The sequence below is a fragment of the Ranitomeya imitator genome, chromosome 5 (assembly GCF_032444005.1).
Source record: "Ranitomeya imitator isolate aRanImi1 chromosome 5, aRanImi1.pri, whole genome shotgun sequence".
In the NCBI taxonomy this organism is placed as follows: domain Eukaryota; kingdom Metazoa; phylum Chordata; class Amphibia; order Anura; family Dendrobatidae; genus Ranitomeya; species Ranitomeya imitator.
Genome location: NC_091286.1, coordinates 157,381,502 through 157,400,350, shown reverse-complemented (window position 1 = coordinate 157,400,350; position 18,849 = coordinate 157,381,502). Strand labels below are relative to the sequence as shown.

General features: G+C 41.1%; 1 protein-coding gene across 1 annotated transcript in view; it reads left to right on the top strand.

Annotated features, from left to right (window-relative positions):
* The window catches only part of TFB2M (transcription factor B2, mitochondrial), a 50,403-nt gene extending 31,903 nt beyond the window's left edge, over positions 1-18,500 (top strand). The window contains exons 3-9 of the mRNA XM_069769235.1: positions 2,237-2,325; positions 3,293-3,446; positions 4,068-4,216; positions 5,019-5,108; positions 5,723-5,785; positions 17,532-17,683; positions 18,202-18,500. Of these exons, the coding sequence (XP_069625336.1) occupies positions 2,237-2,325; positions 3,293-3,446; positions 4,068-4,216; positions 5,019-5,108; positions 5,723-5,785; positions 17,532-17,683; positions 18,202-18,388 (884 nt within the window). The 3' untranslated portion in view covers positions 18,389-18,500. The remainder of the gene's footprint in view (positions 1-2,236; positions 2,326-3,292; positions 3,447-4,067; positions 4,217-5,018; positions 5,109-5,722; positions 5,786-17,531; positions 17,684-18,201) is intronic.
* The last annotated feature ends 349 nt before the right edge of the window (positions 18,501-18,849 follow it).

Sequence of the window (18,849 nt, the reverse complement as noted above, 5' to 3'; positions counted from 1 at the left end):
AATGTTACAGATAGGGTCAGCGCCGGTCTATTATCTCCTATGTCCATGGGGTGCCGTAATCTGACACTGATAGCGCCCTGCTACTGCTGCAAAACCAAGATGTCAGCCCCCAGTGCATTCTTTAAAGGGAAGGTGCCACCAGTTTTTTTGTAGTTTGTTTTTTTGTGAAATTAAGCTTAAAATAGTAAAGAAAATGTATTAATGCAATGTTTGCAAACATTTCTATATGAAAAATATTATATATTTTCTTACAAATATATATATTGACCATTAGGGGGAGCATTTTCCATTTTAGACCTCAAGCAGCTATAGTAAGACTTACAAGCTTTACTCTTTGCTGGAAAATTGGGGCAGTAACTGCTGACATCACCATTTCCCTCCCCTTTTAGGTGGTCTAATATCCCTGGGGCAGAATGAAGAGCAGCATCACAGGGCAGCACCATTTTGTGTGTGACTGCCCTGTGATCTGCTATCACCATCAGTTACTGCATCAGAAACACAGCTACAGAGTTTACAAAAAAGCAGAACACCATGGGCTCAGCCGCATGGTGGACTGGAGGAAAAGTGAAGACATGTGGTGTTTATGTATGGAGCAGCATTGTCTGAGGGAGCTGTCTGTGACTCATCCCTCAGTAAGATAAGGTCTGCAGAGAATGGCCAGGCATTGTGGAGGGAGGGGAGAGATACATTGTATGGCAGAGAGAGAGAGGCAGGCTGTGAATGCAGCTTACCAGAGATCACAGGGTCTGTGTGTGAGGAGGCGGAGACAGAGCAGGAGAAGCACACAGGGAGGGCAGCTTGTGAGAGCAGAGGATGTGTGCCCATCCTCCGGTTCCAGTGAGTGCTTCTCTCCTGGGATAGAGAGTAAGTGCAGCTGGGCAGATAGCACAGGACTATAATAAAATGGCAGCTTGTCACACCTACAGCAGTGAGTTGTGCAGCCCACAGAGGCGTGCCCAGCTCACTGCTAATGCTGCTGCAATGTTACAGATAGGAGATAATAGACCAGCGCTGACCCTATGTCCATGGGGTGCCGTAAAATGACACTGATAGTGCCCTGCTACTGCTGCAAAACCAAGATGTCAGCCCCCAGTGCATTCTTTAAACTCATATAACACATGAAATCTGTTTCACATGCATTTAAAACTTGCTTATAGCAGCATGTTATGCTACATTACAGTGATTTATTAATGACCTACAAACGCGGTACCTTCCCTTTAAACTCATATAACACATGAAATCTGTTTCACATGCATTTCAAACTTGCTTATAGCAGCATGTTATGCTACATTACAGTGATTTATTAATGACCTACAAACGCGGTACCTTCCCTTTAAACTCATATAACACATGAAATCTGTTTCACATGCATTTCAAACTTGCTTATAGCAGCATGTTATGCTACATTACAGTGATTTATTAATGACCTACAAACGCGGTACCTTCCCTTTAATGGAACAAACAAATGTAATGCTCCAGATTCTCAACTAGCTCCAAGGAAGGTCAGGTTTATAGGTTCTCTAATCAGCCTAACTGTTTACAGCTGTGCTAACATACCTGTGCAAGGGTTTTCAAGGATATTCTAACCATCCATTAGCCTTACACAGTTAGCAAACGCAAAGCATCATAAGAACACTGGAGTGATGGTTGTTGGAAATGGACCTCTATACACCTATGAAGATATTGCATTACAAACCAGACGTTTGCAGCTAAAACAGTCATTTACCACATTAACAATGTATAGAGTGTGTTTCTGAATCATATAATGTTAGCTTCATTGGAAAAAACTGTGCTTTTCTTTCAAAAATAAGGAAATTTCTAAGTGACCCGAAACTTTTGAACGGTAGTGTGTGTATATTCTCAAATTCTTTGTGATCGTTCTCATTGCTTTAGTCCTTGTCTGGGTCCAAATGCATCTTAATCCAATGAATATGAATATTTTATATTGGTTTCCGATTTCTGGAACCATTTGACAATATAAAGAAGCAGAATTCTCAGGTAACAGCAAGAATGAAAGAGCAACAACTGTTCACTTTTGACTGAGAGTTCTTTACTAGTGAATTTTAATATCCGAAACAAATGATGGTGCTGGACTGTTCTTTGCACCCAATTGGCTGTCGAGAGTAGCCTTGTGAGTCTTAACTATAAATGGGGACAAGGGAGTTGCTGGAAATATTGTGTAAGAAGTTTGCAGACAGATTATATATATATATATATTTTTTCTTTTTTATTGTAGGTCCTGGATTTCTCACTCAGGCCTTGTTGGATGCTGGCCACAAAGTGTTTGCTTTGGAAAGTAGCTCTGAGTTTATCCCATCTTTAGAGGTATTAAAAAAAATCTTGTATAAAAGAAAATAAGGCAACCGTACATGTAGAGTGGAGAACCGGTCATTCTGTGTTCTGAACTTGTGGGCCTCATAAAATGAGGTGGCGGACCAAATTCAGACCTTCACACCTGCTTATTTTCCATCTATCTCTGTATGAAGCCAGAGCTGTCATTCAAAGATGGTGTGGGGGGAGATAAAGGTACAATAAGCAGATGGGAAGGTATAAATAAATGATTGGCCTCGCCTTGATGCACTGAAAGCCTGTACTAGGTTTGAACAGTCATTCTATGCTGACAAAGTTCCTGTATTAGTGCTGACAAAGTTCCTGTATTAGTGTTCTAAAGCTGTGTGCCCTCCACACTGAAAGCACGACTACAAGACGAAAATGAACTATTCCTCCCAGCAGCCTTTGGTTTTGTCATAGGAGCAGCTTCAGTCACCACTCAGTTCATAGTGCGTGGCGGCTGTAACCACGCCCAGCACTGACTGACAGCCAGCTCAGCACTGCATCCATACTGAGGCTGCTGTCAGTCAGTGCCAGGGTGTGGTTACATCCTATGCTCACTAAGTACTTAGCGGTGACTGAAAGCCAGAGCTTGTCGGGAGTTGTAAAATGAATTTCCTCTCGACAGCCGTTCTTTCAGTGCGACGGACAAACAGCTTTAGAACGCTATCAACCAGCAGATTAAATCTTTGACAAGATTAGCATTTTTTGACTTGACAGGGTTCCTTTCAGTCCACAAAATATTACAAGTATATTTGTGAGTTATTTTTATTACGTGACTTATCACATTTTTCATAATATATATAGCATGCAACAAAAAAAGCAATAATGTGCTGCACAAATAAAGTGCAATTCATTGGAAAAATGAATTATCTACGCTATTTCTGAACTTATTTGAGAATATATTTATATGATAGTAAATAAATTTGTCTCTTTTTTTTTTTTTTCTTGTATGTTTTAGAGAATGCAGAGCAATGCAAATGGACAACTAAAAGTGGTTCACTGTGACTTCTTCAGGATCGACCCCTGGTCTGAAGGACTTGTCCAGCCTCCTTCTATGTATTCCAGTACTCTCATGAAAAACTTGAACTTCACTGAGGTGCCATGGGCTTCAGGTCAGTCTGCCATTGTTAGTTTATTATCATTTATACAACCCCTGGCAAAAATTATGGAATCACCGGCCTTGGGGGATGTTCATTCAGTTGTTTGCATCAACAAAACATAATTTTTTCCCACATAAATGAGTGATTCCACAATTTTTTCCCTCTGCTTGTTCTAAAAAAGTAACCATTACTGACTACCACATTTTTTGCTCTTGATTTCTTTTAGTGTTTCTTAAAGCCAGAAAGTTGCCATTTGAAATGACTTTAGTTTTGTGCCATGTCTGTGATCTGCTTTTTTTCTAGAAAATTAAACAACTGAATGAACATCCTCCAAGGCCGGTGATTCCATAATATTTGCCAGGGGTCGTATATCGATTTTATATGTAAACTTTTTTTCACATGTACAGTACCATGGAATTAATGGTGGTCTAAAAATAAATACTTGAGGAGAAAATCTCCATAATATTAAAGATATTGGATTGTGCTGCATGTTGTTTTCATGTAAAAAATCCAGCAAAAGTATTTTTGAAATCTCAGTTATTTGACACAAAAAGAGCGCTCCAATACCAATCATCGGTCTATCGTGCAAGGCTGTTTGAGATTACATATTAATGTGTTTTTTTTTCTCTCCAGATGTTCCTTTAAAAGTTTTGTTGATGCTTGATCATAAAAAAGAAAGCATTTTACTTTGGCGGCAAATTTACTCTCTCTATGAGCGACTTTCAGTTTACAGATATGGAAGAATAGAATTAAATGTATTTATGACAGAAAATCAATATTGGGTATGTCATTACATGAATATTTGCTATATCTTTGACTCTTCCTATGGGATACTGAAGATTTTCCAGGGGCAGAGTAGGTACATAAATGGGCTAATTGTGCCACACACATGACCCATCACACATACATGCTACAGGACTGCAAATAGCAACTAAAATGTAACCTGTGAAAGCAAAAAATCATAATTTGACACAGAAATTTTTAGACCAAAGGGCAATAAGATTGTCTGGTAAACGTTGTCCAGACAGCAAACCAGATGGGTAAAGTTTGTGCACGAATATGTGGAGGAGATTCGGGTGCACAATTGCCATAAGTTGGCAATAGCCAGATTATTGTATGTTGCGTGGAAACTAATCTCCAGACATTGGATAAGTGTAGAACTGCTGACGTTGCGAGAATTTTATAGACAGTATGTTCTTATTGTTAACATGAAGAATATTTCTGAAAAAAGAAAAGGGGGAAAAACTTTTGAAACATTGTGGAAACCTTGGATGGAGAGGGGCTGATCCCAAAAGAATGCTATATTAATGTATATAACTGTTCATTTCTGTTCATATATATAATAAGGGGGGCAAGGTGGTATTTTGAAATATGTAAACATGTCTATTTTGACAAAACTGATTTTGTCTGTTAAACTAGAATTTTGTTAATAAAAATGTATCTGATTCAAAAAAACGTTTGTGCACAAGATAATCACAAGCTAAAATCTCACCAGATGTCATCCTCTTTTAAGTTAGTTTTAGTCAGTGATATTTTGAGGGGCTCTGAATATGCGTTACTCCAGAGTTTTGTTTTCTTTTCTAGAAACTGATTTCTACACCTGGGAACTTTATGAAATATCGTGCATTGAGCGTGCTGTTTCAAGCTGGCTGTGATATCGAACTACTGCACAAGGTGAGTAACCCAACTAGTCAACCATTTTCTGACACTGGTGCACAATGCAAAGGTACAGTTGGAAAGTTCTGCCAAGTATGTTGTCACTATATAAGTTATTGCCCCTTTCATGTGAACTAACTGCTATAGATGAGCTGCTGATTCTCAGGCCCACGGGTACCAGTGAACCTGAGAATTGCAATGGATATTGCACAACCTTTCCACACAGGAGTAGGGGGAGAGGATCTCCTCCTGTCCACAGATGACAACAGCTACAGAAAGTGCTCCATTTTTGTTTGTCTTGCATACAAGTGTGTCACTAGTCAAGAAGGTGTAAGAAGGAGAAGTTCAGGAAATCGTTTGCACCTACTGCTATGGGGATGCATAATAATTTCCTACGGGTGGTAGACAGCAATGACTGATTGCTGGTGTACTAATGTCAATTAACAGTGACTTATGTACCTGAACTACCCACATTTATTTGTTATGTAATGTTGGTATACTTGTGCAAGATTTATGTCCTAATATTTTATGTACTGCTGTTTGTATTGCTGCTGTAATAACGTAATTTCCCCCGGGATCAATAAAGTGTATCGTTTCATAGTTTCTAGATAATGTTTTTTTTTCCTCACCAGGAACCTAAGTCCACATTTTTGACACCTTCCAGATTTGGAAGTCCTCAGATGACCAAGTCAGGGGTAAGTGTTAAAAAGCTTAGTAATGCTATACATATAAATGCCTCATGTGCAAGATTGTGGGGTTTTTCTATGTTTGCCATGCTCCATGTAAAATTAGATGGGAGAAGAAAAAAAAAAAGTAAAAGACTGGATTCAGTCCAATGGGCGTCTCTGGTCTTGCTCTGACGCCTCCACTTTTCTTATGATCGGTGTAGTGTGCATGTGGAGGGAAATGCCAATGACCCATAGGTTAAAGCTTGTGGCGGCTCACTACAGTACTTTGCTCTGCCCTTGGCAGAAGAACTCCTGCACAGGAGCGTGATGGGGGACATTGTATGAATGACGTAGGACACATCATCCACACGAAGTAGGAAAGGAGGATGGCTGTCGTAAGAAGAGAAGACATGCCGGATTAAGACCAGAGACGCTCATCGGACCGAACCGCACCATCTAAATATAATAAAAGCTAATTTTTGTGCTGTGCAGAGCAGATTGGAGATGTATATACCACATTCTAGTATACTGTAACAGAGGGCTTAGAAGTGCTGGCCCTACTTTACATGGGGAAAACCTGGTGACTAGTTCCCTTTAACCCCTTTCTGTCATTGGACGTACTATTCCGTCCATGTGGGGTGAGCCTAAATTCCCACGGACGGAATAGTACATCCAGGGCGATCGGCCGCGCTCACGGGGGGAGCGCAGCCGATCGCGGCTGGGTGTCAGCTGCCTATCGCAGCTGACATCCGGCGCTAGATGCCAGGAGCGGTCACGGACCGCCCCCGGCACATTAACCCCTGGCACACCGCGATCAAACATGATCGCGGTGTGCCGGCGGTATAGGGAAGCGTCGCGCAGGGAGGGGGCTCCCTGCGGGCTTCCCTGACACCCCCGCAGCAACACGATGTGATCGCGTTGCTGCGAGGGTCTCCTTACCTCCCTTCCTGTAGCAGGCCCGGATCCAAGATGGCCGCGGCATCCGGGTCCTGCAGGGAGGGAGGTGGCTTCACAGAGCCTGCTCAGAGCAGACGCTTGGTAAGCCTCCAGTGCTCTCAGACAGATCGGTGATCTGACAGAGTGCTGTGCAAACTGTCAGATCACCGATCTGTGATGTCCCCCCCAGGGGCAAAGTAAAAAAAAAAATTTCCACATGTGTAAAAAAAAAAATTCCTAAATAAAGAAAAAAAAAATATTATTCCCATAAATACATTTCTTTATCTAAATAAAAGTACACATATTTAGTATCGCCGCGTCCGTAACGACCCAACCTATAAAACTGTCCCACTAGTTAACCCCTTCAGTAAACACCGTAAGAAAAAAAAAAAAGAGGCAAAAAACAACGCTTTATTATCATACCGCCAAACAAAAAGTGGAATAACACGCGATCAAAAAGACAGATATAAATAACCATGGTACCGCTGAAAGCGTCATCTTGTCCCGCAAAAAACGAGCCGCCATACAGCATTATCAGCGAAAAATTAAAAAAGGTATAGTCCTCAGTATAAAGCGATGCAAAAATAATTATTTTTTCTATAAAATAGTTTTTATCGTATAAAAGCGCCAAAACATAAAAAAATGATATAAATGAGGTGTCGCTGTAAACGTACTGACCCGAAGAATAAAACTGCTTTATAAATTTTACCAAACGCGGAACGGTATAAACGCCTCCCCCAAAAGAAATTCATGAATAGCTGGTTCTTGGTCATTCACAAAAATCGGAATAAAAAGCGATCAAAAAATGTCACGTGCCCGAAAATGTTACCAATAAAAACATCAACTCGTCCCGCAAAAAACAAGACCTCACATGACTCTGTGGACCAAAATATGGAAAAATTATAGCTCTCAAAATGTGGTAACGCAAGAAATATTTTTTGCAATAAAAAGCGTCTTTCAGTGCTGCCAATCCTAAAAATCCGCTAAAAAACCCGCTATAAAAGTAAATCAAACCCCCCTTCATCACTCCCTAAGTTAGGGAAAAATTAAAAAAAAAAAAAATGTATTTATTTCCATTTTCCCGTTAGGGTTAGGGGTAGGATTGGGGTTAGGGTTGGGGCTAGGGTTAGGGTTTGGATTACATTTACGGTTGGGATTAGGGTTAGGGGGTGTGTCTGGGTTAGAGGTGTGGTTAGAGTTACCGTTGGGATTAGCGTTAGGGGTGTGTTTGGATTAGGATTTCAGTTATAATTTCCACTGTTTAGGCACATCAGGGGCTCTCCAAACGCGACATGGCGTCCAATCCCAATTCCAGCCAATTCTGCGTTGAAAAAGTAAAACAGTGCTCCTTCCCTTCCGAGCTGTCCCGTGTGCCCAAACAGGAGTTTACCCCAACATATGGGGTATCAGCATACTCAGGAAAAATTGGACAACAACTTTTGGGGTCCAATTTCTCCTGTTACCCTTGGGAAAATACAAAACTGGGGGCTAAAAAATAATTTTTGTGGGGAAAAAAAAAGATTCTTTATTTTCTCGGCTCTGCGTTATAAACTGTAGTGAAACACTTGGGGGCTCAAAGTTCTCACAACACATCTAGATAAGTTCCTTGGGGTCTAGTTTCCAATATGGGGTCACTTTTGGGGGGTTTCTACTGTTTAGGTACATTAGGGGCTCTGCAAACGCAATGTGACGCCTGCAGACTATTCCATCTAAGTCTGCATTCCAAATGGCACTCCTTCCCTTCTGAGCCCTCCCATGCGCCCAAACAGTGGTTTACTCCCACATATGGGGTATCAGCGTACTCAGGACAAATTGTACAACAACTTTTGTGGTCCAATTTCTTCTCTTACCATTGGGAAAATAAAAAATTGGGGGCGAAAAGATAATTATTGTTATAAAAAAAAGATTTTTTATTTTTACGGTTCTGCGTTATAAACTTCTGTGAAGCCCTTGGTGGGTCAAAGTGCTCACCACACCTCTAGATAAGTTCCTTATGGGGTCTACTTTCCAAAATGGTGTCACTTGTGGGGGGTTTCAATGTTTAGGCACATCAGGGGCTCTCCAAACGCAACATGGCGTCCCATCTCAATTCCTGTCAATTTTGCATTGAAAAGTCAAATGGCGCTCCTTCGCTTCCGAGCTCTGCCATACGCCCAAACAGTGGTTTACCCCCACATATTGGGTATCAGCGTACTCAGGACAAATTGTACAACTTTTGGGGTCCATTTTCTCCTGTTACCATTGGTAAAATAAAACAAATTGGAGCTGAAGTAAATTTTTTGTGAAAAAAAGTTAAATGTTAATTTTTATTTAAACATTCCAAAAATTCCTGTGAAACACCTGAAGGGTTAATAAACTTCTTGAATGTGGTTTTGAGCACCTTGAGGGGTGCAGTTTTTAGAATCGTGTCACACTTGGGTATTTTCTATCATATAGACCCCTCAAAATGACTTCAAATGAGATGTGGTCCCTAAAATAAAATGTTGTTGGAAAAATTAGAAATTGCTGGTCAACTTTTAACCCTTATAACTCCTTATAACTGATGTAAAGTAGACATGTGGGAAATGTTACTTATTAAGTATTTTGTGTGACATATCTCTGTGATTTAATTGCATAAAAATTCAAAGTTGGAAAATTGCGAAATTTTCAAAATTTTCGCCAAATTTCCGTTTTTTTCACAAATAAACGCAGGTAATATCAAAGAAATTTTACCACTATCATGAAGTACAATATGTCACGAGAAAACAATGTCAGAATCACCGGGATCCGTTGAAGCGTTCCAGAGTTATAACCTCCTAAAGGGACAGTGGTCAGAACTGTAAAAATTGGCCCGGTCCATAACGTGCAAACCACCCTTGGGGGTAAAGGGGTTAATGAATGTAGCAAATTTGCTATCTGACTGATCTATAATCTTATATTTACCCCAGCAATAAGATGGAATACATTTCTGCTACACTCTTGGGCAACCTTTTTGGCATTCAATTAAATGGACAGCTTGGTCATTGAAAAAATATTTTTTAATGTTTGTTTAGTTAGTAAATTTGCTTTACATTTAAATCTATAATATTCAGTCTTTCATTTATTCATGTTCAGACCCCTCATATGTGGTTTTGGATCTTTCTTTTGTTGGATCACCTCTCCTAAGCCATCATGGCCATGCAAGTAATAGGAAGTTGAGTTAAGGATATTTTGATATGTGCGATGATTTAAAAAAATATATATATATGTAAATGAGTTGTCAAGATATATGGAGCTCCAGACAAAGATCTGCATGAGAATCTACCTCCAGAGCTCATTTTAGATGAAAGGGCTGGTTACAAGTGTGAGACATGTAATGACTAAAGGTACCTTCACACTGAGCAACTTTCCAACGAGAACGACAGCGATCCGTGACATTGCAGCGTCCTGGATAGTGATCTCGTTGTGTTTGACACGCAGCAGCGATCTGGATCCCGCTGTGACATCGCTGGTCGTAGCTAGAAGTCTGGAACTTTATTTGGTCGTCAGGTCGGCGTGATTCGTCATGTTTGACAGCAAAAGCAACGATGCCTGCTATGTTTTTACATGGAGCTAACAACCAGCGAGAACGATAAGTACATCACTGGATCGCTACTGGATCGCTCCTGCATCGCTCAGCTGTTGCCGTGTTTGATGTCTCCTAGCGACCTAAACAGCGACGCTGCAACGATCGGATCGTTGTCTATATCGCTGCTGCGTCGCTGAGTGTGACGGTACCTTAACAGTCTGCTCGCCTTATCTGCTTCTGAGTTGATAGCCCTGTCAGAGGACAACTGCAGATGTGTTTGTAATGCGATAATGTTCAGCTTTGCTGTGTCAGTTATAATCACACTTTACTCTGCAGTTATACCAGGCGAGCAGACTGTTAGACATTACATTTCTCACACTAGTAACCCCATGTCAGGGTTGCACCAGAGAGATCACGCAGATCCCACCACTGCTACCAACTTGTCAGGGGACGCAACTTCGCTGCCTACAATCGTCAGGACAATTATTCAATTGACTGAGTTATGGACGAGGCTGCGGCTGCTTCCACTACGAGGCCAGTTATTGAGGAAAATGGTGAGCGTATGGTATATGCACCTCCAATTCCAACGCATGAAGAAAAAAAATAAATACATAAATATGTATGTGTGTGTATGACACTTAATAACTCGAGTATAAGCCTAGGGTGGAAAATGCAGCAGCTGCTGGTAAATTTCAAAAATAAAAATAGATACCAATAAAAGTAAAATTAATTGAGACATCAGTAGGTTAAGTATTTTTGAATATCCATATTGAATCAGGAGCCCCATATAATGCTGCATACAGTTCATGATGGACCCCATAAGATGCTACATACAAAATACACCCCATATAATACTCCATAAAGTTTATGATGGGCTCTATATTAAAATATGACCCATATAATGCTGCACAAAGGTTAATAAGGGCCCCATAAGATGCTCCATAGAGATATTTGCCCCATATAATGCTGCACAAATGCTGATTATGGCCCCATAAGATGCTCCATAGAGATATTTGCCCTATATGCTGTTGCTGCGATAAAAAAAAAAATGACATACTCACCTCTTGTCGCTCAGGCCCCCGGCACTTGTGATATTCACCTGTCCTCGTTCCACCGCCGGGCACCGCTGTCTCTTCCACGTCCTCTGCACTGACGTTCAGGTAGAGGGCGCGCACTAACCACGTCATCGCCCCCTCTGACTTGAGTGTCACAGCAGAGGACGCGGAAGACGGAGCCCGGCGGTGGAAGGAGGACAGGTGAATATCGCACAGTGCTGCTCACGGCGCGGTCCCTGGCAGCTTCCCTGATGGTCTTCTCCCGCAGCTTCTTCCAGTGTTGAGCGGTCACCGGTACCGCTCATTACAGTAATGAATATTGTGGCTCCACCCCTATGGGAGTGGAGTTGCATCCATATTCCTTACTGTAATGAGCGGTAACATGTGACCGCTCAACGCTCGAAGAAGCTGTCAGCGCCCAGAGACCATCAGAGATGCAGGGACCATGCCAGGAGCAGGTGAGTATGTCACAGCCGCCGCTCCCCCCTCCCCCGCCGACCCCCCCTGGGACAATGGCTCAAGTATAAGCCGAGAGGGGCGCTTTCAGCCTAAAAAAAAATGGGCTGAAAATCTCGGCTTATACTCGAGTATATACGGTATATATATTTTACTTATACATGCCGATTGGACACCCTTTACAAGTAGCGTATGGCTTCAAGGGTGCTGTTATAAGAGCAAGAGGAATGTAACTATTCCAGTTTATATATTTAATCCGGAAAGGTAGGCAGTGTTTCTAAAAATATACAAAGATGTTACAAAATGGAGGAACAAAAACAGTATGGTATATACAATAGCAGAATATAAAAAGATGTGTACTTATCTGCCTCTATACGAATCCTAGTCTTGGTGGCCGATTCTCAGCAGATCTCTGTTGTAATTACCTGTTCACAGCAGGAGTTCTGTCTTCAAAACAGGTTGAATTGTCAGATCTTTCTTACTTTCCAATTATAATTAATCTCATATGTTCACTGTGAGGGTGATATGTCCCCTTGGAGATGTATTCATGGATTTTACAATTTCCTTCTACGACGTTCCCCTTTTCATTTAAAATAAGCGTTAATAGCAGATTCTGGGGGAGATCTGTGTCCGGCCCGTAGATCTTAAAAACTGATTTCCACATAAAGAAAAACATTGATTTTTTTTTTTTCTGGAATAACAATCAGACACAGATATCAAGGTATCGTTTTATTAAACCTCCTGGGACTTGCGTGCCCATGTAAATGGTTTTGAAGGGTTAATCCTACAGACAGATTCCCTTTAATATAAGCTGCATGTGAGTTCTGTGTGTGTCCAGGGTGCTGCAGTCTTCACTTGCTTTGGTATCCTGCATGTTTCTTCATGTGCTGTCCTCCTCTAAAGCATATGTTCTTTGCCGTTCCTGAGGCTATATGCTGTTCCTCCCTTTTCATTGTCAGAAGTCATACCTTAGAATTCTATATGGCTATTCATGTGTCCTTGTATTTTTATGGACCGAGTGATCTGTACAAAATGACAGACTTGTCTAATTTTGATCTGATTGTTGGCTCAAACTCATTAATGAAAGTCTATAGGTCCATGAAAAAAAAAAAAGTACAGCACCAGTTTGCCATCAGTGTGCTGTGCTTTTTCACGGTCTGTTTTACATGAGATGCTTGAACAGGTCTCCATCAATTCATTTTTTCATCTAAGAAAATTTGAGTAAAAACAGACTCCGGTGAAATGCTGACATGAAACACTAAAGAAACTTGGACTGATTTTATGCATACTTGAAGGGCAGTTAACTTACAGGGTTACAGTCTGTTTAGAAAGGATCGTAAAAATCGGAGAGGAGGAGGGGTTTGTCTCTATGTAAAGTCTTGTCTAAAGTCCACTTTAAGGGAGGATATTAGCGAAGGGAATGAGGATGTCGAGTCCATATGGGTTGAAATTCATGGAGGGAAAAATGGTAACAAAATTCTCATTGGGGTCTGTTACAAACCCCCAAATATAACAGAAAGCATGGAAAGTCTACTTCTAAAGCAGATAGATGAAGCTGCAACCCATAATGAGGTCCTGGTTATGGGGGACTTTAACTACCCGGATATTAACTGGGAAACAGAAACCTGTGAAACCCATAAAGGCAACAGGTTTCTGCTAATAACCAAGAAAAATTATCTTTCACAATTGGTGCAGAATCCAACCAGAGGAGCAGCACTTTTAGACCTAATACTATCTAATAGACCTGACAGAATAACAAATCTGCAGGTGGTTGGGCATTTAGGAAATAGCGACCACAATATTGTGCAGTTTCACCTGTCTTTCACTAGGGGGACTTGTCAGGGAGTCACAAAAACATTGAACTTTAGGAAGGCAAAGTTTGAACAGCTTAGAGATGCCCTTAATCTGGTAGACTGGGACAATATCCTCAGAAATGAGAATACAGATAATAAATGGGAAATGTTTAAGAACATCCTAAATAGGCAGTGTAAGCGGTTTATACCTTGTGGGAATAAAAGGACTAGAAATAGGAAAAACCCAATGTGGCTAAACAAAGAAGTAAGACAGGCAATTAACAGTAAAAAGAAAGCATTTGCACTACTAAAGCAGGATGGCACCATTGAAGCTCTAAAAAACTATAGGGAGAAAAATACTTTATCTAAAAAACTAATTAAAGCTGCCAAAAAGGAAACAGAGAAGCACATTGCTAAGGAGAGTAAAACTAATCCCAAACTGTTCTTCAACTATATCAATAGTAAAAGAATAAAAACTGAAAATGTAGGCCCCTTAAAAAATAGTGAGGAAAGAATGGTTGTAGATGACGAGGAAAAAGCTAACATATTAAACACCTTCTTCTCCACGGTATTCACGGTGGAAAATGAAATGCTAGGTGAAATCCCAAGAAACAATGAAAACCCTATATTAAGAGTCACCAATCTAACCCAAGAAGAGGTGCGAAACCGGCTAAATAAGATTAAAATAGATAAATCTCCGGGTCCGGATGGCATACACCCACGAGTACTAAGAGAACTAAGTAATGTAATAGATAAACCATTATTTCTTATTTTTAGTGACTCTATAGCGACAGGGTCTGTTCCGCAGGACTGGCGCATAGCAAATGTGGTGCCAATATTCAAAAAGGGCTCTAAAAGTGAACCTGGAAATTATAGGCCAGTAAGTCTAACCTCTATTGTTGGTAAAATATTTGAAGGGTTTCTGAGGGATGTTATTCTGGATTATCTCAATGAGAATAACTGTTTAACTCCATATCAGCATGGGTTTATGAGAAATCGCTCCTGTCAAACCAATCTAATCAGTTTTTATGAAGAGGTAAGCTATAGACTGGACCACGGTGAGTCATTGGACGTGGTATATCTCGATTTTTCCAAAGCGTTTGATACCGTGCCGCACAAGAGGTTGGTACACAAAATGAGAATGCTTGGTCTGGGGGAAAATGTGTGTAAATGGGTTAGTAACTGGCTTAGTGATAGAAAGCAGAGGGTGGTTATAAATGGTATAGTCTCTAACTGGGTCGCTGTGACCAGTGGGGTACCGCAGGGGTCAGTATTGGGACCTGTTCTCTTCAACATATTCATTAATGATCTGGTAGAAGGTTTACACAGTAAAATATCGATATTTGCAGATGATACAAAACTATGTAAAGCAGTTAATACAAGAGAAGATAGTATTCTGCTACAGATGGATCTGGATAAGTTGGAAACTTGGGCTGAAAGGTGGCAGATGAGGTTTAACAATGATAAATGTAAGGTTATACACATGGGAAGAGGGAATCAATATCACCATTACACACTGAACGGGAAACCACTGGGTAAATCTGACAGGGAGAAGGACTTGGGGATCCTAGTTAATGATAAACTTACCTGGAGCAGCCAGTGCCAGGCAGCAGCTGCCAAGGCAAACAGGATCATGGGGTGCATTAAAAGAGGTCTGGATACACATGATGAGAGCATTATACTGCCTCTGTACAAATCCCTAGTTAGACCGCACATGGAGTACTGTGTCCAGTTTTGGGCACCGGTGCTCAGGAAGGATATAATGGAACTAGAGAGAGTACAAAGGAGGGCAACAAAATTAATAAAGGGGATGGGAGAACTACAATACCCAGATAGATTAGCGAAATTAGGATTATTTAGTCTAGAAAAAAGACGACTGAGGGGCGATCTAATAACCATGTATAAGTATATAAGGGAACAATACAAATATCTCGCTGAGGATCTGTTTATACCAAGGAAGGTGACGGGCACAAGGGGGCATTCTTTGCGTCTGGAGGAGAGAAGGTTTTTCCACCAACATAGAAGAGGATTCTTTACTGTTAGGGCAGTGAGAATCTGGAATTGCTTGCCTGAGGAGGTGGTGATGGCGAACTCAGTCGAGGGGTTCAAGAGAGGCCTGGATGTCTTCCTGGAGCAGAACAATATTGTATCATACAATTATTAGGTTCTGTAGAAGGACGTAGATCTGGGGATTTATTATGATGGAATATAGGCTGAACTGGATGGACAAATGTCTTTTTTCGGCCTTACTAACTATGTTACTATGTTACTTGAAAAATTGGGCATCTCAGTGAGCCCAAGTACTGAGCTAAAAGAAGGGGAGAGCAGCATGGGCTGTCACAAATGGGAGCAGGATCCTGACAGGTTTGTATCTTTCGTAGGGCACTCAGCTAGGTAAAGGGCTTAAGGTACCTTCACACTCAGCGACGCTGCAGCGATACCGACAACGATGTCGATCGCTGCAGCGTCGCTGTTTGGTCGCTGGAGAGCTGTCACACAGACAGCTCTCCAGCGACCAACGATCCCGAAGTCCCCGGGTAACCAGGGTAAACATCGGCTTACTAAGCGCAGGGCCGCGCTTAGTAACCCGATGTTTACCCTGGTTACCAGCGTAAAAGTAAAAAAAAAAACACTACATACTTACCTTCTGCTGTCTGTCCCCGGCGCTGTGCTTCTCTGCACTCCTCCTGCACTGACTGAGCACAGCGGCCAGAAAGCAGAGCGGTGACGTCACCGCTCTGCTTTCCGGCTGACCGACGCTCACAGCCAGTGCAGGAGGAGTGCAGAGAAGCTGAGCGCCGGGGACAGACAGCAGAAGGTAAGTATGTAGTGTTTGTTTTTTTTACTTTTACGCTGGTAACCAGGGTAAACATCGGGTTACTAAGCGCGGCCCTGCGCTTAGTAACCCGATGTTTACCCTGATTACCAGTGAAGACATCGCTGGATCGGTGTCACACACGCCGATCCAGCGATGTCTGCAGGGAGTCCAGCGACGAAATAAAGTTCTGGACTTTCCTCAGCGACCAACGATCTCCCAGCAGGGGCATGATCGTTGGTCGCTGTCACACATAACGATTTCCTTAACGATATCGTTGCTACGTCACAAAAAGCAACGATATCGTTAACGATATCGTTATGTGTGAAGGTACCTTTAGACACTCTGCAGCTGTGAAGTGGTAAACATTTGTTTTAATTAATACTACGTTGCTTAGCTTTGCATTTAGGAAGAAAGTTATTTAAAAAAAATCTTCAAAATTGAGTACGTAGTCTTAAAAATGAGTTTGTTGGGCTGACTCTGGCCTTGCCTACTTTAGAAAATTGATTCAATGCCCCCAACACTTTAAAAAAATGGGCTTATCTATGAGTAACCTTTTACAATTGAAAAAAGAGGTCTTTGTGTACCGGTATTGGCATATTTGGATGTTAGGAAATTTGTCGCCAGGTTTTTGTCCCCTAATCTGAGAGAATGATATAGGAGAGATCCCGATGCCAGCGGCGTCACTTACTGGGCTACTTACTTAGTGTAGTTCTGATAATCTTCCGCTAATCTCTAATTTTATCAGTAGAGGACTAACAAACCTGCTGCCAGGTAGTCAAGCACATTCATGAGCTCATGTACTGGGCATACAGAAAGCTGCCAATCACTGGTGTCAGCGAGGATATACAGAGCCCTGCATTCAGAGAACTGCTAGATCTGTAGTAGAGAAAACCAGTGATTTTATCAAAATGACAACAAGCAGCCCATTAAGTGACTCATCATTGGAATCTGGGTATACATTATGCTTCTCTCTCAGGTGAGGTAGAAAAAACCTGGTGGCCAATTCCTTGTAATTGGAGTGAGGCAACGCTCATTAATGTATTTTTTTGTGTGTACTTTATAAATTATATAAAGTATAATTAGGCATTTTGAAAATGAATAATCTCTTCATCCTAATTGTACATGTGCGCTTGAGATGAGGTAGTCAGTGAAGAATCACATTGCATTTTTTTCTTCTTTTTGTTTATAGGATGTCAAAGGTGAAAATTTATGTTTAGTTAAAATAACACCGAAGAGAAACCTTTTTTCTGAGAATTTTACACCTACAGATGGTGGTATATTTGTTTTTATGATAAAGCAGTTCATGACAAGGCGCAAGTCAAAGCTGATCGAAAAACTTGAGTAAGTGTTTATACCAAGAGTCAGCATTTATTTTATGTTTATATTTAAAGAGGTTGTCTGGTCCAAATTGATAAGTCTGAAGTCACTCTGTGTGACTGCAGACTTATGAATCCCCCCATGCACGCGCTGCAGGCTTTGCCGGTTACTGGGCCAGGAGCAGAGGGTATGTATTTGTTATGCATACTCCCGGCCAGAGCCTGACTAGTGGGCGCGTCCTCGCTTCTATACACTTGTATGGAGCACTGCTGCATTCCGACTTGTGATGCCGCTAACTAGTGGGTGAATAGAGGGCGCGGCTTCGCCTACTGGATGGGGTCTGCCTGGAAGTATGTATAACGCATACGTACACTCTGGCTACTTTGGACTGACAATTGAATTCCTTTTTTCATGGAACCAGACAGAAGCCCCCAACATTCACTTGTTAATCAAAGGACTTAAAAATATCAAAACTCTAGAATTTGACCGTCTTTTTGGTGTTGTCAGTTTTGTAACTTTTTTTTGTGTTTGTTTTCTTCCAGCAACCTATCCCCAGGTAACGGTAAAGATTTATTACAGAATTTAGCATTGCCTTTGGACATTGCTACCGGCTGCATCTACCCAGAAGAATACAAACTACTTTTTGAGATCATGTCCAGCTCAGAAGAGTTCAATCGGAGTTTTGTCTTAGATGAAATATGTGAAGATATAAAAGCTACAAGCTACTGAATTGTCACACATCAAGACTTTCTCAATGTCTTTTATATGAATTCAGAAGCATTAATGGATTATAGACTGACATGCTGTAGGGACATTAAAATCTGTTTATTTTGAACATGCAGCATTTATTTCCAGTGCTTTTTTCTAGATAATTGATAGTAACTATTGATTTACTTGGGTGCAAGTCCTTTTTTGGACCGTTTAGGAAGGAGTGTCTCCTGGAACCATCTTTATTATGGAGCAAACGCAGCAAATCATTATATTCCCTACAACAGTCTTGGTTTCATTGTCAAGCCAATGACTTCACGTTATTCTCTCTTCTACGAATCTTCTCTAAGAGAAGGTCTGTTAAAGTGAATCTGTCACCAGGTTTATGCTACCTAATCTGAGAGCAAATATTAAATAAAAAAGTCCCAATAAATGTTCATACAAATGTGGGAGAGATGAAATCGCTTGCGCCTTCTATAACA